The sequence below is a fragment of the Pinus tabuliformis genome, chromosome X, assembly GCF_031772625.1.
Source record: "Pinus tabuliformis cultivar Carrire ecotype Pingquan chromosome X, CPIR1, whole genome shotgun sequence".
Lineage (NCBI taxonomy): Eukaryota > Viridiplantae > Streptophyta > Pinopsida > Pinales > Pinaceae > Pinus > Pinus tabuliformis.
This window is the reverse complement of record NC_142308.1, coordinates 1705286296-1705309477: the sequence shown is the minus strand read 5'-3', so window position 1 is coordinate 1705309477 and position 23182 is coordinate 1705286296. Positions and strand designations below refer to the sequence as shown.

The following is a 23182-nucleotide window of genomic DNA, read 5'->3' as shown; positions in this document are numbered from 1 at the left end:
CCCTAGATCAGTAACGTCAACATTAGCGGCTTCATCATCAAACTAGGGCAGACGATATCTCACAAACTGACTGTCGGATCGACATGATTCCACCACCAAAAGTTGCGGCTTCCAGAGGAGGTTTAGATGAACCTACAGTGCAGTTCAGATGAAGAGATCTTCTAGTCCACGCAGGTCAATCTTTACTTCTGCAGTTGCAGCTTCAGTTTCAGCAACTTCCGGCTTTAAACTAGGGCAGCTGATATCTTGCAAACCGTCCGTCAGATTGACTTGATTCCACCACCAAAAGTTGCGGCTTTCAGAGGAGGTTCAGATGAACCTACAACGCAGTTCAGATGAGGAGATATTCTAGTCCACGCAGGTCAATCTTTACTTCTGCAGTTGCAGCTTTAGTTTTGGCAGCTTCCGGCTTCACATGTGTGAGAGAGAGAGACCCTTTTCTGCGCAGTAGAGAAGAGACTCTTTTCTGCGCAGTAGAGAGAGAGAGAGAGATGTGATGAGATGAGTGAGTGAAAATGAGGAAAAGTCCTCCTGTATTTATACACAACGTTGGTGTTTGAATAGATGCGACTGTTGGGCTTCTGAGCCTACATGAGTTGTAGATCAGCTTGATAATAATCCCATAATCAAAATAAATTCATATCTTCATGAATACTTATCGGAATCGGATGATCTTTATATCAATCCTACACCTCTCGACGAGAGGAATCTAATAAAAATATTATCAGCCATGAATAAGATGAACCACATGAAGTTTTGCTATGGTTGGAATGCCAATCAAATGTTTTGATGTGGTCAAAATAAAACAATAATAAAATATTCCCCCTTTTCTAGAAGATCAATTAAAAAACGGTTACATGCTTTTGAAACTTCTAGAAAAAATAGAAATAGTTGTGTTCATTTGACTAACTAATTCTCTTACATTAAATTTTTCTTCTCCCTCCCGTTTTCTTTTTCTTTTTTTGCTCATGGGTAGTTAAAATGTCCCATATGTGTGCTAGAAAAGTTAAGACATTAAGAAAAATGCCCCAAATAGATGCCGATGTAGACCATGGAATATCATGTCGTTCTTCACATTGATTGATAAGATGAAAAATTCCTAGCTCAACACATTCAACAACACATCCAACTTCAACAAGTGGTTAGACACCAACATAAATAGGATAAATTAATCATAAGAAGCTCAGCTAATGTTACCAATTTACTTAAGAATCTAATCAAGGGGACATCCTTATCTTTGTTACGCATGCATTTGGGCTAAAACAAAGTATTTCCCAAGTCTTTGATTGTGGATGGAATGAATGAAAGGAGTTTCCTATAAAGGGTTAAGTACGGAAAGGGTATGAACACGCTACCAAACTCGATTTCCTGGTAGTATCAAGCGGTCTAGCTTAATGGTATACTTATCCAAAAGTAATTATGTCCCAATGGTTAGAAGTAGTAACATGGTAACATTTTTACTAAGTTAAAAGTGAGAAAGAATCCCTCTAATGCTAACATCTAAACAACAAGATGAAACCTTGGTGTCATTTTCAGATGAAGAGGCTAAGCAATGAAAACATACCAACCATCAACGAAAGTAGCATGAAACATCATCTAGCACATCTGAGATCAGGGGCATGGGGAAATGATACACCACTGTGAATGATCGATGAACACCAGGAATGTAACTAATGAGTGGAGAATAGCAGGTCCAAGTTGATAAGAAGTCCCATTCAAATAGTAACAAATCATACTGAGTGTCTCTCTATGGGAGTTGCTTAAAGGGAAACACCCAATATTGTTTGTTTCATGATGTCTGCCTTTGTGGCATTGTTGACTTCCCCTTTGTTAGGTCCCTATAATACTAGTGATTCCCCCATTACTATTATCATTATAGCCCTTATTGTTATTATTGTACCCCTATTGTCCCCATATTGTTATTAGTGTGCCCCATAGAAACCCACTGTTGTTATTGTTGTGCCCTTATGTTATCACTGTTATGTCGACTTTGATTATATTGTGACCCCTTAGACTCTTATATACAGAAAGGAGGATTAGTCATTTGTATCATCCAAGAATTGTTCATTTGTGTGATGTAAAGGAGGTTTCCCCCTCGAAGAGGCTGATTTTGAAGGCGTTCATCTATCTTTTCTTCTATTTTGTGAGCTGGTTGCATAACATTTGGTATCAAAGCTTTAGACTCCATGGTTTCACTGCTCCAAGCAGGTCATTGTGGCATTTTCGCTATAAATTTTTTTCTGCGACGTTTCAGATGATACAAAAAAAACCCATTTGAGCCAAAATCGCTGTGAACCTCGGATCCAAATTTCAGATATTTTCTCGCTACACTTTTGGAGATATGATCAAAGGAAGTTAGGGTTTTTGCAGGATCTCGAATTATATCTCAAACATGTGACCTGGGGAAAATCGTCATAACTTTTGTTCTGAGCATCAGATTGAAATTTGGTAAGAAGTTTCAGAAAGAGGAATGACTTTAGTTTTTTTTATATTAGTTTCAGGTACTAAGGTCGAAACAGTGACACGGGGCACTTCGTACAAGTTCGCTCTACTGAACCAGTCTATAATCAGGTCACCATGGGAGATTTGGCATAACTCTTCCTTGGAGAATCCAATATTGATCAAACTTGCAGGGTTAGAAAGAGAACTCAGAGGGCTACTGTAGGACGCAATTTCAGATCTTGGAAATCCACAATTACATAGATACATTAGATTCAATATCAATCTCTTACAACGTGAAAAAATGTGTGTAGTTTTTTTCTTTTTGCATAAGATTGGTTTGAAAAATTAGTTTGAAGGAATTCAAATGGCATAGTGAAACATTATTAGTATTAATTTATGCCTCGAAGAAAGAGAATGGAAACACCTAGTAAACAACCTGGAAGCTCTAGCATGACTCATGAAGAGGAGGAAGATATTTCCCAACAAGCTCACTATTGATCCATGCAATTTATCTTTAATAGTGAGCTTGTTGAGCTCCCTATAATCCGGAATTTTTTTCAACAAGCTCACTATTAAAGATAAATTTCCCATTCCTGTCATTGATGAATTATTGGATGAATTGCATGGATCAATTTACTTCACCAAGTTGGATCTTCGTGCAGGATATCACTAAATCAGAATGAAGACTGAAGACATTTCGAAAACAACATTTAGAACTCATGAGGATCATTATGAATTTTTGGTCATGCCTTTTGGCCTTACCAATGCACCTTCTACATTTCAAGGTTTGATGAATTCCATTTTCAAACCCACCCTTAGAAAATTTGTGTTAGTATTTTTTAATGATATACTAATCTATAGCAAGTCTTGGAAGGATCATGTTCAACATGTTTACAGGGTGCTCAAACTATCGGAGGAGAAAAAATTATATGAAAAAAGCTCCAAATGTTTTTTTTGGAGTAAAAGAGGTGGAATATCTAGGTCATATTGTATTTCATGAAGGTGTTAAGGTAGACCCTAGCAAAATTAAAGCCATTAAGGAATGGAAAATCCCCACATCCATAAAGCATCTGCAAGGATTTCTTGGGTTGACAGGGTATTATCGCAAGTTTGTTAAGAATTATGGGAGAATAGCAGCACCTCTAACAACATTATTGAAGAAAGATGCATTTTCATGGACTCTAGAAGCAGCAAAGGCCTTCGAACATCTTAAAGAGGCAATGTGCCAAGCATCGGTCTTAGCTATGCCCAACTTCACAAAAACCTTTATTGTGGAATGTGATACTTCAAGAAATGGAATTGGTGTTGTTTTAATGCAAGATGAAAGACTCATTGCTTTCGAAAGTCATCCAATCAAAGGAAAGTATTTACACAAAGCTATTTATGAGAAGGAAATGTTGGCAATACTACATGCACTTAAGAAATGACGACCCTACCTAATGGGAAGACACTTCAAGGTAAAAATGGATCATGATAGTCTTAAATACTTTTTAGAACAAAGATTATCCTCTGAAGAGCAGCAAAAATGGGTCACAAAGATGTTGGGTTATGACTTGGAAATCATCTACAAAAAAGAGAAGCAAAATGTTGTGGCAGATGCACTCATAAGAAAGGATGAGGATATGGAAGCATTTCTGTGTGCCATTTCTATTATCCAACCAGATTGGATAAACGAAGCAAGGAATGAATGGAAGAATGAAGAGAAGTGTGGGAACTCATTCAAAAGTTACAACAAGATCCCAGTACATCTAATACATTTAGTTGGAAAAATGATTCGTTATGGTACAAAGATCGCTTATACATATTTTAGAATTCCCAACTCAAACAAAAGATTCTTATGGAATTGCACACTTCTCCCTTAGGAGGGTACTCAGGATTTTTAAAAACTTACCACAGAGTTAAGAAGGAATTTTTTTAGGATGGCTTTAAATCGGATATTCAAAAGTTTGTGGTGGAATGTTTGGTTTGCCAACAAAATAAAGTTGAAACAATTAAGACCCCAAGTCTATTACAACCTTTATCCATTCCAAGCCAATGTTGGGAGGAGGTTTCAATGGATTTTATCACAGGTTTACCCAATTTCGAAGGAAAGATTGTCATCATGGTGGTAGTTGACAGACTTACCAAGTATGCACACTTTTGTGCATTATCACATCCATTTAAAGCTAGTACAATTTCTACTGCATTTATGGAAACAATTCAAAAGCTACATGGAAACCCAAAGATTATTGTAAGCGACAGAGATCCCATTTTCACTGGATTTTTTTGGACATAATTATTTCCTTTCCTCGGTACTCAGTTAGCTCATAGCTAATCTTATCATCCTCAATTTGATGGGAAAACTGAGATAATAAACAAATGTTTGGAAGGATATCTTCATTGCTTTGTATCTGATAAACAGACACAATGAGTCAAATGGTTTCCTTTGGCTAAATGGTGGTATAACACTTCCTTCCATACTGTAGAAAAAATGACCCCATTTATGGCACTTTATGGATATCTTGACCATCCATCACATCATATTTAAGAGAAAATTATAAGTTTCAAGCAGTGGAACATCACATCGAGCATCAACAACAAGTTCTCCAACTCTTAAAGGATAACCTCACGTTGGCACAGAATAAAATGAAACAACAGGTAGATCAACATTGCAATGAAAGAAGTTTTGATATAAGTGACTGGGTATTCCTACGGCTACAACCATATAAACAAATGTCCCTCAAGCAAGCTAAGAAGGATAATAAATTATCACCAAAGTATTATGGTCCGTACAAGGTGTTGCAAAAGATTGGTACTATGGCATACAAATTGGATCTTCCTGCAGCTTCCCGAGTGCACCCAGTTTTCCATGTTTCATGTTTAAAGAAGGTTATCGGTGAAAAGCTTCCAGTTCAAACAATATTGCCAGTACTCGACGCGGAAGGAAAAATCATATTGGAACCTGAAGTGGTCATAGAAACAAAAACTCGACAACTACGAAATCGATCAATTTTGGAGTATCTCATCAAGTGGAAGAACTTATTCGCTGAAGATTCCACATGGGAGGATGATAATTTTATACAGAAGCATCTAGAACTACTCAAGTGTTGAGGACAACGCTTTTTTGAAGGAGAGGGGCATGTTAGGCCCTTATAATACCACTGATTCCCCCATTACTATTGTCATTATAGCCCTTATTTTTATTGTTGTGCCCTTATTGTCCCCATATTGTTATTAGTGTGCCCCATAGAAACCCACTATTGTTATTGTTGTGCCCTTATGTTATTACTGTTATGTCGACTTTGATTATATTGTGACCCCTTAGACTCATATATATAGAAAGGAAGTTTAGTCATTTGTATCATCCAATAATTGTTCATTTATGTAATGTAAAGGAGGTTGCCCCCTCGAAGAGGCTGATTTTGAAGGCATTCATCTATCTTTTCTTCTATTTTGTGAGCTGGTTGCATAACACCCTTTGTGGGCGGTAACTTCCTGCCTTGATGTGTATTCTTATACCTTAGGATGGTGTGTGGGTATTGTTGCCGCCTCGTTTACACACTTATGTTAATGTGTGAAAAATCCTCAATCCCACTAGATGTGGCCTTGGTGGCAAGGCTCAGAGAACGGGTTGTCACCTAATCACAACGCTCTCCATCTAGGCTCTCTCCTAGCTAAAGCCAGGGGGGTGGACCCTAAGGAAGGGTTCTAAAGGAAAGCTTGTTAAACTAACAAGTTCTAAGAGATAGTTAGTACATCAGTTAGAGCATTCACCATTCAACAAATTGAAAAGATAACTTGAAGCAAATAAATGATTAGCAAGTACAAATAACTATGAGCATACACATATTGACAATGTAGATATAACAAATAGATTCAACAAGATAGATCCTGCAAGGAAAGTATATGTGAGTAGACCAGTGCCAATATAATATACTTGCAAGAAATATATGCTCAAAATGAAATCACAATACTTGCATGTAAAATATATCTTTCAAGATACAATAAGTTGCAAGAATGGAAAGTTGCAATGAAAATGTTAGTGAATCAATGCAAAACCACACTATCTAAAGATTTGCTTACAACCTTGAAAGATGAGCAACTAGATAGAAAGTGAAACTTGCAAGTGAACACAATTTGTACTTGAAAATGAGAATTGCTCAAATATGATATAATGGCATCAAAGAAAACTTAACATGAGCATGTAAATGAAATGGACAAGTACATAAAGTAAAATGCTTGCAAGTAAAATAAATGTAGATGCTCACAATCCAACTTGTATGTATTTGAGAAAGAGCTCAAATGATAACCAATTACATGCAAGGTGAAACAAAGTTGTAGGTGAGTGTGTGAAACAAAGTGTTCTTGGTTAATTTTAATTTATGCCTATTCTAGGGTGATATCTTCCCCTCAAATCCTTTAACTTGGTATGTTAATTTTTCATAGGGCTACATGTTCTTTGCTTTGATAATTGCATTTCTTCATTAATACATTAAGTTCACCCCATATCATCATTACATTATTCAGATCTACACCATTATTCATCAACATATGCAATTATATAGAAATAACAACATCATCATCATCAATGCAGCGAAACATAAATGAACGATAGAAGACAAGCATGCACACACATAGAGACACCAAGATTGCTCTAAGACCAGAGCAAAACCCGCTATGGGGAAAACCCTTGCAAATCATCTTCTTCTTAGATCGTCATCAAATGATTTGGAAAAAGAGAGTGCAATGATCCATAACTTTATCTATGCAACAAAGCAACTATGATATCCATGAAACAAATCTAATCATGTTTCTAATCACAACCCTGATTCTAAGGACTATACACAACTGCTGGATACTACTGTCACTGTGCTGAACACTATTGTCTTTGAGCGGAATCTTAAGAATACTGAAATCCCATCTCTGAGTCCCAGGCACAGGGAGGAGGGCCTGTGCGAGCGTCTATAACAATTTTGGGCACTCTTTGCAGAATTGGAAGACTGTGTATGGAATAGATCTGGATGCTCCCAGGTGAACTGGATGAGGGAATCCGAGATCAAACATACTCAGATCTTCCTCAAACCATGTACGCACTAATAAGGCTTATGTTTGAGTGTCTATGGTAGCCCAAACGCTCTCAGGACCATACTGTGCATGCGTCTGAGGACCAAACTAAGTAGCATAAACCCTAGCTTGCGAGACACTCCCATAACACTCTGTGCCAGCGTTTAAGGCTCTATGGATGCTGTTAAGACCACTGTGTGCCAACATCGAGGGGCTAAAATTCCTAGTTCTGTGTCAACGTCTAGGAGTTAGAAAACACTAGACCAGTGTGAGTTTCACCCCTGAGATTTCAAACCCTTGCACAAAAGAGAAGAGTAGAAGATGGCTTGATCCCACGTGTCCAAATGAGCTTGAGGTTGGATTTTATGAGGGTCCACTTGGGGTTGAGGCCGACCTGTCCAATTTAACATGTGTTTAGGGCCGACCTAACCCAATATACATGAGTGAATAAATAAATTCAAAAACCAACTTTTGCTTGTCCAAATAAGGTGATATTTATGTCAATTTTGGTCCTCTCAAAAAGAGGAATCTATTGCAATAACTATCTTCATCATATGAGCTGTCCAAAATGGAATTTGACTGCAGTTGCAAAAATTAACAATGAGTACTATGGGTGAGTTGCAAGAAGGCTAGAACAAGGAGGCACTAGTCCATCGTTAACGATACCCACCTAGTTCCTCTTGCAATCTGCATGCCTTCGTTCCTACAAGGGGACTAAGCCACACAAGAGAACTGCAAGGTCATAGTTTTTAACCTTTCATCCAAACTCAAATCAAGGAAGTTGAATGAAAATTATGGAAGATTTGTCCTAAATTTCTATCAACCAAGCTTATGCTTGGAGGTTAATTTTAGTAGTGCAAGTTGTGATGCAATGATTTTTTGCAAGTAAAGATAGTATCCCAAAATGTGAAGTGTTGCAAGATGTCTCAAGGAAATATACTCATTCAAAAATTTAAGAAATGGAATACTTGCATAAATGTTATGCAACCATCTGAAAGAACATAAGAAAAGATAGATCAACGACTTAAAAATTGTCCTCTTCGAGGGGGAAACCTCCTTTACATTACATAAATTAAAAATTATTGAATGATATAAATGATAAGACCTCCTTGGTATATATAGGAGTCTAAGGGGTCATAATACAATCAAAGCCTACATAACAATAATAATGTAAGGGCACAACAATAACAATAGCTCTATGGGGAAGAACAATAACAACATGGGGGATACATGGGTACAACAATAACAATAGGGGGCTACACTAAAAATAACAATGAGGGGAATACACTAGTATTATAAGGACCTAACATGTCCCTCTCCTTCAAAAAAGTATTATCCTCAACGCTTGAGTAGTTCTTGATGTTTCTATATAAAATTCTCCTCTCATGTGGAATCTTCAGTGGGTAAGTTCTTACACTTAATGGGATACTCTGAAATTAATCGATTTCGTAGTTGTCAGGTTCTTGTTTCCATTACTGCTTCAGGCTCAAATATGAGTTTTCCTTCTTCGTTAAGTTTTGGAAACACTCTTTGAACTGGGATCTTGTCACCGATAACCTTTTTTAAGCTTGAAATATGGAAAATTGGGTGTACTCGAGAAGATGCAACCAACTCCAATTTTTATGCCATAGTACCAATCTTTTGCAACACCTTGTAAGGACCATAGTACTTGGGTGATAATTTATTATCCTTCTTAGCTTGCTTGAGGGAGATTTGGTTGTATGGTTGTAGCCATAAAAATGCCCAATCACCTATATCAAAATTTCTTTCATTGCGATGTTGATATGCCTATTGTTTCATTCGATTTTGCACCAGAGTGAGGTTATCCTTTAAGAGTTGGAGAACTTGTTGTTGATGCTCGATGTGATCTTCCACTACTTGAACCTTAGAATTTTCTCTTAAATATGACGTGATGTGTTATCACTCGGCTGGGACAAGTTGGGTTGTATCAACCTTCAACCAAGTGTAACTATTTCAAGCCAACTTTAGACTGGAAGTTAGTCCTTCCAATCTGAGAGGGCTCTCTCAAAATATTTATAAAATAACTTGCGATAAACTCAAAATTTAGATGACTAACTCTGATCTCTCTTTGCGATTCTGTAGGTGAAGAAAAATTTGATGACTGCCACCATTGGGCATGGCGTCAACTTAAAATAGATTATGATCAACAACAATGTTTAATGGAAGCTAAGTCATCTATGGCTTTAAAACTAATACAAATGGACACCCACAATCATACACAGTAAATGAAGGAAATTGGAGTTGTTTGACAGATTTCCAAGTAATCAAGATACTATGTAAAACTTGAAACAACATAATAAAAACTCATAAAAGCCATAACACGAATCCCAGGTACAAAAACAGAGTTGCTGCTGATTTTCTATTAAAAGAACAAAATATTATAGAAGGTCAATTTTTCACACTCTCCATCAACCCTTCTCAGAGTAAAAAATTTGCCTATTTATAGAGAAAATATCCCTTTACATATCTTGCCACTTGGGCCAAATTCAATTTATTGTTCTAGAGACCTGTTCCTCCTTTTCTTCTAACTAATCAGAGTTTTCATAGGAATTTTTTGTTTTAACAGAGTTTGAATACAAATAGGAGTCACATCTAAACATAATTCATCCAACTATTACAATAATTTAGGAAAAAATTGCAACTGTTTGTAATGTTGGCATTGTATTTGTGGAAATTCAGAGCATCCGGCCTTTTGAATTCTATTGTGTTGTTTCTGGGCCTTTAAATAAGCAATATTGTTTATTGTGCTGGTAGGTGTGTTGTTTGCTGTTTGAAACGTGTTTGAAACTGCATTCACTGTCCTCTGTGTCTCGCTGCCCTCTTTTCTCTGCGCTCTGCTTAATGACAATGTTACTGAATATACACCGAAAAACACCCTCGCTGTCCTCTTTGATGATTATGCTGCTAAGAAACATCCTCGTTGTCTCACTGAGTGGAAGCAAAAAGGGAATTTTAATATTCGTTGATCTGGGCTATTGTTCTAGGCTGATTCAATCTAGGCTGTTGATCTGGGCCTATTGTTATCGCAATCACAATATGCCATTGGAAAGTGAAAAGGAGCTTTAACATTGATTTTATGGTGATTTCCCAATATGCCGGACTTGAAATTTCTCAAAACTATAATACATAATCTTTCGGATCCATTGCAATTGCAAGTCAGAAGGGAGCTTAGTGGAGGAAAGGGTTATGTTTTGTGCAATCCCCGATTGCGATATCGCAAGCGGCGGGGGGAGAATTTGTTGCGATCAGCAAGGAGGGTCTTTATTGCAATCGACTGGCGGAGTGGAAATGGAACATGGATATGACAATCAGCGGAGGACTTGTGATATGTGATATCAACGGTAGATGGATTTATGCGATATCGCAATCGGCGGGGAGGAATAGCGGTATCGGTGGAGGCGTGGTGACAGGTTTATGCGATATCACAATCGACAGGGAGGACTTGCGATATTGGTGGAGGAGAGATATGGTTTAGCAAAAGGGAAAAGGGTGATTGCGATATAGACTGCAGGTCCTTCAACCAACTGTAACTATTTCAAACCAAATTTAAACTGGAAGTTAGTCCTTCCAATCTGAGAGGGCTCTCTCAAAATATCTATAAAATAACTTTTGATAAACTCAAAATTCAGATGACTAACTTTGATCTCTTTTTGTGATTCTGTAGGTGAAGAAAATTGTGATGACTACCACCATTGGGAATGGAGTCAAATTAAAACAGACTATGATCAACAACAATGTTTAATGAAAGTTGAGGCATCTATGGCTTTAAAACTGATACAAATGGACACCCACAGTCATACACAATAAATGAAAAGATGACATCAAGGGTGTTTTTCGGCATATATCCAGCAGCATGGTCATCAAACAAAACACAGAGAAAAGAGGACAACGAGACACAGAGGACAGTGAAGGCACTTTCAAACATGTTTCAAACAACAAAAAACACGCCTACCAATCACGATAAACAATATTTCTTATTTAAAGGCTTAGAAACATCACAATAAAATTCAAAAGGTCGAATGCTTTGAATTTCCAGAAATACAGTGCCAACATTACAAATAGTTGCAATTTTTTGTTGGACGGTATCAACCTTCAACCAAGTGTAACTATTTCAAACCAACTTTATAATGGAAGTTAGTCCTTCCAATCTGAGAGGGATCTTTCAAAACATTTATAAAATGACTTGTGATAAACTCAAAATTTAGATGAATAACTCTGATCTCTTGTTGTGATTTTGTAGGTGAAGAAAAATGTGATGACTGCTACCATTAGGCATGGAGTCATATTAAAACATATTATGATTAACAACAATGTTTAATGGAAGCTGAGGCATCTATGGCTTTAAAACTGATACAAATGGACACCCACAATCATACACAGTAAATGAAGGAAATTGGAGCTGTTTGACAATTTCCAAGTAGTCAAGATACTATGTAAAACTTGAAACAACATAATAAAAACTCACAAAATCCATAACACGAATCCTAGGTACAAAAACAGAGTTGCTACTAATTTTCTATTAAAAGAACATAATATTACAGAAGGTTAGTTTTTCACACTCTCCATATATTCAGCAACATGGTCATCAAACAGAACACAGAGAAAAGAGGACACCAAGACACAAAGGACAGTGAAGGCACTTTCAAACACGTTTCAAACAACAAACAACACGCCTACCAGCACGATAAACAATATTGATTATTTAAAGGCCCAGAAACAACACAATAGAATTCAAAAGGCCAGATGCTTTGAATTTCCACAAATACAGTGCCACAAATAGTTGTAATTTTTTCTTGAATTATTGTAACAGTTGGATGGATTCTATTTAGATGTGACTCCTATATTCAAACTCTGTTAAAACATAAAATTCCTATGAAAAACCTGATTAGTTAGAAGAAAAGGAGGAACAGGTCGCTAGAGCAATAAATCAAATTTGGCCTAAGTGGAAAGATATGTAAAGGGATATTTTCTCTATAAATAGGCAGATTTTTGACTCTGAGGAGTTGATGGAGAGTGTGAAAAACTGACCTTCTGTAATATTTTTTCTTTTAATAGAAAATCAGTAACAACTCTATTTTTGTACCTGGGATTCGTGTTATGGATTTTATGAGTTTTTATTATGTTGTTTCAAGTTTTACATAGTATTTTGATTAGTTGGAAATCTGTTAAACAACTCCAATTTCCTTCATTCACTGTGTATGCCTGTGGGTGTCCATTTGTATTAGTTTTAAAGCCATAGATGCTTTAGCTTCCATTAAACACTGTTGTTGATCATAATCTATTTTAATTTGACTCCATGCCCAATGGTGGCAATGATCACATTTTTCTTCACCTACAGAATCACAAAAAGAGATCAGAGTTAGTCATCTGAATTTTTAGTTTATCACAAGTTATTTTATAAATATTTTGAGAGAGCCCTCTCAGATTGGAAGGACTAACTTCCAGTCTAAAGTTGGTTTGAAATAGTTACACTTGGTTGAAGGTTGATACAACCTAACCTGTCCCAACTCAGTGATAACATGATGGATGGTGGATGATATCCATAAAGTGCCATAAACGGGGTCATTTTTGCTGCAGTATGGAAGAAAGTGTTATACCACCATTAAGCTATAGGTAACCACTTGACCCATTGTGTTTGTTTATCAGATACAAAACAACAAAGATATTCTTCCAAACATTTGTTCATTATCTTAGTTTTCCCGTTAGATCGAGGATGATAAGATGAGCTATGAGATAATTGAGTACCAAGACAATAAAATAATTCCATCCACAAATTTCCAGTGAAAATAGAATCTCTGTTACTTACAATAATCTTTGGGTTTCCATATAGCTTTTGAATTGTTTCCATAAATGCAGTAGAAACTGTATCGACTTTAAAGGAGGAAATAATGCACAAAAGTGTGCATACTTGGTAAGTCTATCAACTACCACCATGATGACACTCTTTCTTTTAGACTTGGGTAAACTTGTGATAAAATCCATTGGGACCTCCTCCCAATGCTAACTTGGAATGGCTAAAGGTTGTAACAGACCTAGGGTCTTAATTGTCTCAACTTTATTTTGTTGGAAAACCAAACATTCTACCACAAACTTCTGAATATCAGATTTAAGGCCATCCTAAAAAATTCCTTCTTGATCTTGTGGTAAGTTTTAAAAATTCCCGAGTGCCCTCCTAAGGGGGAGGTGTGTAATTCCAAAAGAATCTTTTTCTTGAGTTGGGAATTCTTACAAAGATATAAACGATCTTTGTACCATAATGAATCATTTTTCCAGCTAAATGTATCAGATGTACTGGGATCTTGCTACAACTTTTGAATGAGTGTCCACACCTCTTTGTCATTCTTCCATTCATCCCTTGCTTCGGTTATCCAATCAGGTTGGATAATAGAAATGAAACTAAGCAATGCTTCCACATCCTTATCCTTTCTTGACAGTGCATCTGCAAAAACATTTTGGTTCCCTTTTTTGTAGATGATTTCAAAGTCATAACCCAACATCTTTGTGACCCATTTTTGTTGCTCTTCTGAATATAATCTTTGTTCCAAAAAGTATTTAAGACTATCATGATCTGTTTTTACCTTGAAGTGTCTTCCCATTAGGTAAGGTCTTCATTTCTTTAGTGCATGTAGTATTGCCAACATTTCCTTCTGATAAATATGTTTGTGTAAATACTTTCATTTGATTGCACGACTTTGAAAAGAAATGGGTCTTCCTTCTTGCATTAAAACAACACCAATTACATTTCCCAAGGCATCACATTCCACAATTAAGATTTTTGTGAAGTCAAGTGTAGCTAAGACTGGTACTTGACACATTGCCTCTTTAAGATGTTCAAAGGCTTTAGTTGCTTCTGGAGTACAAGAAAATGCATCTTGTTTTAGTAATGTTGTTAGAGGTGCTGCTATTCTCCCATAATTCTTAACAAACTTGCAATAATACCTTATCAACCCGAGAAATCCTCGAAGATACTTTATGGTTGTGGGAATTTTCCATTCCTTAATGGGTTTAATTTTGTTAGGGTCTACCTTAACACCATCATGAGATACAATATATTCCACCTCATGTACTCCAAAGAAACATTTGGAGGTTTTTGCATATAATTGTTTCTCCTCCAATAGTTTGAGCACCCTCTCAACATGTTTAACATGATCCTTCCAAGAATTGTTGTAGATTAGTATGTCATCAAAAAATACTAACACACATTTTCTAAAGGTTTGAAAATGGAATTCATCAAACCTTGAAATGATGAAGGTGCATTAGTAAGGCCAAAAGGCATGACCAAAAATTCATAATGCCCTCATGTGTTTTGAATGTTGTTTTCAGATTGTCTTCAGTCTTCATTATAATTTGATGATATCGTGAAGGAAGATCCAGCTTGGTGAAGTAAATTGCTCCATGTAATTCATCCAACAATTTATCAATGACAGGAATGGGAAATTTATTTTTAATAGTGAGCTTGTTGAGCTCCCTATAATCTTGACACATACCCCATGCTCCATCATTCTTCTGCACCAATACTACTAGAGTAGAGAAAGAACTTTGACTAGGTTGAATTATACCAACCTCTAACATTTCTGCAACCATACATTCAATTTCACACGTTTGGGCATAGGGATATTTGTAAGGTCTGATGTTTAGAGGAACCCTTCCTGGAATCAAATGAATAACATGATCATGATCACAAATAGGTGGGAGGCCTTTGGGAGTCTCAAATACCTTGGAATGATTGTCCAATACTTTTTGGAGATTTGGAGAAATATATGATTTTGTTGTTTGAACCTCTAGTGAGCATAATTGTGAAATTACGCCCCATTGTTCTTTCTTCAGAAACTTTGTCATTCCATTAGAGTTGATTATCTTTCCTGGTTTCCTTGTGATACCCCTTAATTCAAATTCCTTTCCTTCCGAAAAAAATTTCATCAAAAGTTCTTGAAAATTAAAAGCTATCATCTCCAAAGATTGTAACCATTGGATTCCCAGTACAACATGAATGCCACCCATTGGAATGGAAAGCATTGTAATATTCAATTACATATTGCCCCATGGTTAGCTTGATATTATGAAACTTTCCAGAGCAATTTATATTTCCTCCATTTGCAACTATCACTTGACACTCTGGCGCTGGATATAGGAAGAAATTCAATTCCTTGGCTATCATACAATGAATAAAAGTATGAGTACTACGTGAATCAATCAACCCTATTACCTTTTTCTTCTTGATATATCCTTCTATATTAAGAGTTTGAGGAGTGGTAATTTCTGCCAATGCATTGCAAGATATGGTCAGATTCATTTCTTCTTTCTCTAGGGTTGGTTGCTAGTGTATATCCTTCTGTTTTAACTTTTCTTGTTCATTTTCTTCCTCCTCTTCACAATCTATGTAGAATAATTTATTCTCAACACACTTATGACCTTTAGTATATTTTCTATCACAACTGTAACAAATCCCTTTTGCTCTTTTTTTCCTCCAATTTTTGTGGTGTCAACCTTGTAGGTTGTGGAAGGATAGGAGCAACAACACTTCCATCTTTATAGTTGTGAGTGGTAGACTTCTTTGTTGCCATAATTTTGCTTTCAACTTTTCTTGCCACCCTGAATGCCTTCTCCAATGAATCGGGTTCCCAAAGGTGAACCTCATGTTGGATGTTATCCTTCAAAGTCCATATGAAGATATCAGTCCTATGCTCCTCTAGAATATCAGTTACCATAATATTCAATTTTTGGAAGTCCTCAATGTGCTCCACCATTGAACCCTTTTGTTTGATATTTTATCAATTGGTTAAAGGAGGTGTTGCTATTTGTATCCTGATAATGTGCTATCATTTCCTTCGTAAACATTGACCAAGTGATAAGTGGTTTATGAGAACAAAACTATCTATACCATACAAACTGATTAGGTTCTAAATATAAAGATGCAATGTGTTCCTTTTGTGTGTATTTCACATCATGGAGATCAAAATATTGCTCCATTTGTAGTATCCATGTTATTAGATCCTTGCCATCAAACTTCCTCACATTGATCTTTGGAATGTGGTGGTTCTTAAACGCAACATTGGAGTCTCTAAAATCATAATTCATATTCCTTTAGTCCTCATCATGATTTTCATGGATTACCTTGTCACCACTGGGAAGCCTTTCTTCTAGCAACTTTTCCAAAACGTCCTTCAACCCCTCTATGTTGACATTCATCATTGCTTCCATGTCTACTTTTAAACCATCATTCAAAACTCCCATGTCCTTTTTTATACCATCTATCTTATCTCCTGTTATCACATTTTTTAGTCTGAAAATTTTTAAAGCACTGAAAATGGGAGTGTTTGTGCAAATTTGTAATAAAGAGGGTTAAAGCATTGACAATGGGAGTGTTAGTGCATTTTTGTAAAAATGGTTAGTTAAAACTTTGGTTTTTTATGTACATCACAGTAATTTCAGGTACGGTTTCCTAACAAATGGGAGCGATTTTTTCAAAACCGAAAGAGTTTTTGTCTGGAAATGACTCATTTAAAATAACCTCTCTTGGTTTTCTAACAACTATCACGGTTTTGGAGATTCGAATGGATTTTTGGACCCTATTTTTCAGAAATTCGCCAGTTTTATTTTCTTAAAATGTCAAGTGCATGTGCGTTGTTCCAAGCTCGTGGGCATATTTATGTATTTGTTTATTTTGCATCTAGAAGAAACAAAATATCAAATGGAAATCACAGTAGATAGAATATTGGTGTTATGCAGATGATTCGATGAATCATAAAGTAAAGGACATATGTGGCAATCAAATCACAATTTTCTAGGCATCCAAATCAACATTTGAGGTGGTTGAGGATTCTCTTCATCTCTAGATGTCAAAGAATTAAATTTAACAACTTCATGTCAAGTTCTAGATCTCGGGCAACAATTGTAAACAAGATTCATCTTTTTAGGCACATATCCAACACATCATGAACACCTGGCAGCATGGATCAACCGTTAAATATATTTCTAGATTCCAAGGGAGCGGTTCCATATTTTTAGGCAAAAAATATGCATTTGAAGGACACAGGTGGTAACTAAGCATCAACCAAAGAATCATTATGGCATTCATCCAGATTTAAGGAAGAGTAAACGGGCTAGTTCTAGCTTCTTCAGAGGATCAAATTAGCTCCATATCACATATTTTCATGCACAAAATCAACAACAGGAGATAGATCCAGGTTTCAAGGTAGAGATTAGATCTATCTTTTTTAGGAGATTTAACCAACAACCTTTAACCATTCGAGGCATTTTTGCAATCATTTTAGATTTAGTTTATTTTTGAGATTTTTGTTTAATTTTATTTCCAGAAAAATAGAAACAGATTGAGATTGTATTCTCTATATATTTTATTTTTCATATGTAATAAGGGTTCAAAACCTTGGAAAAAATCAGACCTTGGTGTATATTATTTTTTGATACCAATAGAACTTGTTGCAAGCAATATTATTGGATTTCAAAGATTCATGTGTGGAAAGTTTCCAGTCAGTTTTCAACTGTGTTTTTTCTTCTCCTTGGTCATAATTTGAATTCATGGATCTTCAGTATTTGAGTACAATGTTATGAATCAGAATTCTTCATGTATGCTCTGTTCATGATTATTCAGATACTTATTTGTTTTTTTTTCAGCTTAAATGTCAACTGCAAAATTCACATGGTTTCTTTGTCTTTGATGTTTACTTCTACTATCTCCTACCATATCTTGTTAACAATTTGTCTAAGGAACTTGTTGCTATCTTGCCTTTGTTAGACTAGTTGTACAACTTGTAGCTAGTGTTTTTGTATCAGAGACTCCATGCCCAATGGTTTTATCTTTCCTTTCCAAACCAATTTCATGTTACCCAACAAAACCTGACCATTAAGCTGAAGTGACCTACTGCTAGAAGTGACCAAGAGTGGTAGGGTTTTCAAAGAGATAGCCCTCTCTGACTCGGAAGGGCTAGCTTCCAAGTCCAAAGTGGTTAGAGGTTACCTTAGAGTTTTTTCCCCACAGCCAAGGTTTTCTCTAAGTGATAACAACTCCCATGTCCCCTTTTATACCATATATCTTAACATTCATCATGGCTTCCAATACATTTTTTGTTACTTTTTGTGAGAGCAAAATTTGTTGCACTTGGTCTCATAAATTTGATATATCATGATATAGTGGAGTTGTAGTGGATATAAGACTCCACAACAATAGTCATCAAATTTGCCATAATAAATATGATCCATGTATTCAAAGTGTTAGTATACTTGAAATATGAATCAAATGAACCTTCAAATTCATCAAGATACTGATAAGAGAGATATTCAAATATGGAATTTACTTCTCAGTTTAATGGGTCAAAGTCTCAAGATGTCAACTAGTGTAGTTGTTCCAAAACAAAGTAAAACCTATTGCAATACTTGGGATAACTCAAAAAACTTTTGAATGTAATATTCAATCGAAATACTTCATAAATGTTACTAGGGCTTTGAAGGGTTACAAAAGTTGTTTCACAAAACACTAGGCAAGGAAGCTCACCAATCTTTAAGCTACGATTGCTAAAAATAAAATAAAATTGATGAAATCACCATAAAAATGCACACAAATATGTTGGATAACCTTTACAAGAAAAACATAAGAGGGCTACTAGGCTTTAAGATATTCAATGTAGCACATTTACCAAGAATATTAGACTAGAATCAAAATATAATCCATCAAATTTTATCTAGAGATAAAAATGAAGAAATTCACTAGTTTACTTTTTATTTTTGGTGGTTGATTTTTTCTACTTTTTATTTTTCCTATTTTAAGGGGTTGTTTGAGTAATAAACATAAGTGCAAGAATTTGTAAATATTTTCTGGTTGGTTAGTTGAATTAGTGCTTGAGTTCCTTATCTCCACTAGTGCTATTGGGGTCAAATTGATGTCCCTCTTAAGTTGGTTGATCAATGCTTGTGGATTATGGTAAGTGGTGGAACCCTGAAAGTTTAATCACCTCCTTGCCTTTTCAAAATAAGTTATGAAACCAAGCCCTACTAGAAAGGATTCCACAAGGGAAAACCTTCTAACATAAGATCAACTATCACATGAAATTAAATGAAACCCTGGTTGAGGAACCGTAGGCATAACCCAACAAGGTGAATCAAAACTTACTTCACACCAACAAGAAGGAAGTGAGAGAAAAAACTATAGAAATTTTGACTGTAGATTAACCTGATAATGCAATATAACTAAAGCAAAATACTTTAATCTACTTCTACAATCAAACTTGCGGAAGCTTAATAGATTTGAGCAAGATCAAGCAGAACACATATAACCAGAAGAAGAATCAATGCACATGAAACACAAAAGAATACTTAGGGGAAAGCCTCAGCTAAAAACCCCACTATCTGTATTATCATACAAGTTGGAAATATCTCAGAATTACACAAAGCTTTAGCTCTCACAGCTAGCCAGCTCTCAGTACAATCCTCTCAGATGCTCACAGGCAAAATAGACTTCTCATAAGTCTTCCACACTGCCCTCCAAGCTCCTATTTCCTAGTGCAGTTTTTCCTAGGTGATCCTACTGTTACCAAGTGTAACACTGATCACTCACACTAATCTCACACCCTGTAAAATTGTGCAATCCTCAAGGAATGAATTCCTTCTGCATGCATGAGTTTTCCTTATATGAAAATTTATGCAACTGATAATACAATGTCCCTGTCTTTAATCTCAATTGGGTCTTTCTCAGAATAAACATGCATGAGTTACTGATGAGAGAATCTTTAGTTATCTGGAGTACACTAGTTGGATGCGTGCATGCATTAACTGACTGAACTCACAATTAGTTCCTCAAACAGTTTGGAACTAATTTAATTGGACTTAACTCAGTAAACTGAGCTAACTAATTACAACTCAAATATAACTCATCCTTATCTCCTTAATTAAGGGATAACTATTGCATGACTTCAGAAAGACTTCTAACTTGAATTTCTCCAACTAATTAATCCATAATGAATTAATTAACTATTTTTCAAGTAGTTGGTGAGACTAAATTCGAATTTTAATTCTCAATTTTAATTCAAGGACAAATTAAAATTGGAATATTCTTGTTGCCACGTTTCAACACTCCCTCTCAACAAGAAAGGGATTATCTGCCACCCCGATCCTGTCTCTATGGAACTCGAATTTACACTTTAACAATGCCTTTGTCAAAATGTCAGCATCTTGATCGTCTATCGAAATATACTACAGCAACATGATCCTCCTCGCTACACAGTCTCTGAGATGATGGTACCGGATATCGATGTGCTTGGACCTATCATGAAATACTGGATTCTCAGAGAGTTTGATACAACTCTAATTATCACAATAGATCACAGTTGGATCCATCCTCTGATCAAACAAACCAACTAGAATTTTCCGCATCCAGATGGCCTCACATGCTGCCTAACTTGCAGCCATGTATTCAGTCTTTGCCGAGCTGAGTGCAACCGACCTCTGTTTCTTGCTGTACCAAGAAACTGCAGCTGACCCAAGGTTGAAATCCCTCCTGATGTGCTCTTCCGATCTGATGGACTCCCTGCCCAATCTGCATCCGTGAAGCCCTGTAGCTTCACTCTCTCTGTCCGTCTGTACCATAATCCATACTGAGATGTGCCTCTGAGGTATCTCAATACATGCTTTGCCACCTTCTTAAATATCTTGGTAGGCTGAACCATTGCTTGACTTAGTTGGTTCACCACATAGCACAAATCTGGTTGTGTGTTCACTAAGTACATCAGTGAACCCACAAGTTGCCTGTACACAGTAGCCTTTACTACTTCTCTTGAATTAACATCCTCCTTCCTCCAGTTACCTGCTAGAGGAGTCTTCATGGGCTTGCACTTCTCCATGTGGAATCTTCTGAGTATCTCGTTGGCATACTTGCCCTGAGACACAAACAACTCCCCATCCTTCTGCCACACTTCCATGCCAAGGAAGTAATGCATGAGACCCATCTCTTTCATCTTGAATTCTCTTGCAAGGTCCTCCTTACAAGACATGATCAACTGATCATCACCTGTCAAAATGAGATCATCGAAATAAAGTACAATGATCAACTGCTTACCTTTCACCATGATGTGGTACAGGTTCGCATCCACTTCACTCTTTGTGAAGCCCAACTCGGTGAAGTAGTTGTCTATCCTGGTGTACCAAGCACGAGGTGCTTGCTTCAGCTCGTACAAAGCTCTCTTGAGTCGGCACACATGCGACTCACGATCGAAGGTCTCAAAACCTTTCAGCTGCTCTATGTACACTTCTTCCTCAATCTTTCCATTGAGGAATGCAGTCTTCACATCCATTTGATGGATCTTCCAACCCGTCTGTGCTGATAGTGCCAACATCGATCTGATAGATGAGTACCTTGCGCCAGGAGCCAAAGTCTCATCGTAGTCAATCCCTTCAACCTGTGAGAAACCACGGGCAACAAATCTTGCCTTATGTTTGTCCACACTACCATCAACAGCTTGCTTTACCTTGTAAAGCCAACGGGAACTCACAACTGACTTGTTCTCCGGTCTTGGAACCACATCCCAAGCACTGTTATGAACTATGGAGTCATACTCCTCCACCATAGCATCAACCTAAATCGGCTACTGCACTTCTTCCTCAAAGGAAGATGGCTCGGTCTCAACACATTCCCCAACAAGGGCCATGTATCCAATGTACCTCTTAGGTGACCTCCTCTGTTTGCGTTGAGAAGATGGTTCTCCCACATTCTCTCTCGCATCCGACAACAATATGTCAGCTTCTCTTGTGTGCTTCCGTCCATCTTTGGAAGACTTTGCTTGAGTGGATGTCTCCACTCTTGGATCCTCTGCATGCGGCTGCTCCACATCAGTCTGAGGCTCCTCCTCCTTAGGAACCAAAAGTTCCTCCACAGCCTCTAGTTGGAGCTCCCTCTCAAGGGAAACTCACATGGCCTTCTGCTCATCAAACTTGAGATCTCTGTGAACCATTGTCCTCCGACTGGTAGGCATATACACCCGATAGTTGTGGGGTGTATCGGAGTACCCCACAAGTATCCCCAACTCTGCTATCGGCTCAAGCTTCTTCCGTGCATCCTTTGTCACGTGGCAATATACCGATGAGCCAAAGATCATGAAGTGACCCACATCTGGTCTCTTATTGGAGAAAGCTTCCTCTAGTGTCTTCATCTCAAGTATGCGATGCAGGCTTCTATTCTGCAAATAGACCGCTGTGTTGCATGCCTCAACCCACAAAAGAAGTGGTAGGCTTTGGCCATGCAGCATCGCCCGAGTTGCCCCTATGATCATTCTATTCTTCCTTTCGGCCACCCCATTTTGCTGTGGGTTATGAGGTGCTGTCAACTCTCGTTTAATTCCTTCCACTGCACAGAAGTCCTTAAACTCTTGAGAGACATATTCTCCATCGTTGTCGCTTCTCAAGGCCTTGATCTTCTTCCCTGACTCTTTCTCAACCAAAGCTTTGAACTCACAAAACTTTGAGAAGGTTTGGTCCTTCTTTTGCATGAAATAAATCCAGCATTTACGAGAAAAATCATCAATGAAAATCACATAATACCTTTGCTTCGCAGTGGATGCCGTCGAGAATGGTCCACACAAATCAGTATGAACTCGCTCTAAGATCGCTTCTGCTCGACTATCTCGATCATGAAAGGAAGACTTGGCGTACTTTCCCAAGGTACAACCTT

At 37.0% G+C, this 23182-nt stretch overlaps 1 protein-coding gene across 11 annotated transcripts in view; it reads left to right on the top strand.

The window, feature by feature from the left end:
* Positions 1-23182, top strand: part of LOC149146556 (magnesium transporter MRS2-3-like) — a 283631-nt gene that overhangs the window by 172240 nt on the left and 88209 nt on the right. The window contains exon 6 of one of the 11 annotated variants that reach the window (XM_089452973.1): positions 17424-17715. The exons of 9 other annotated variants lie outside the window; for them this stretch is intronic. In XM_089452973.1, the coding sequence (XP_089309099.1) occupies positions 17424-17549 (126 nt within the window). In that variant the 3' untranslated portion in view covers positions 17550-17715. Of the gene's footprint in view, positions 1-17235; positions 17263-17423; positions 17716-23182 lie in introns of those variants that run through there. One more of the 11 variants, XM_089452978.1, reaches the window with a different exon arrangement.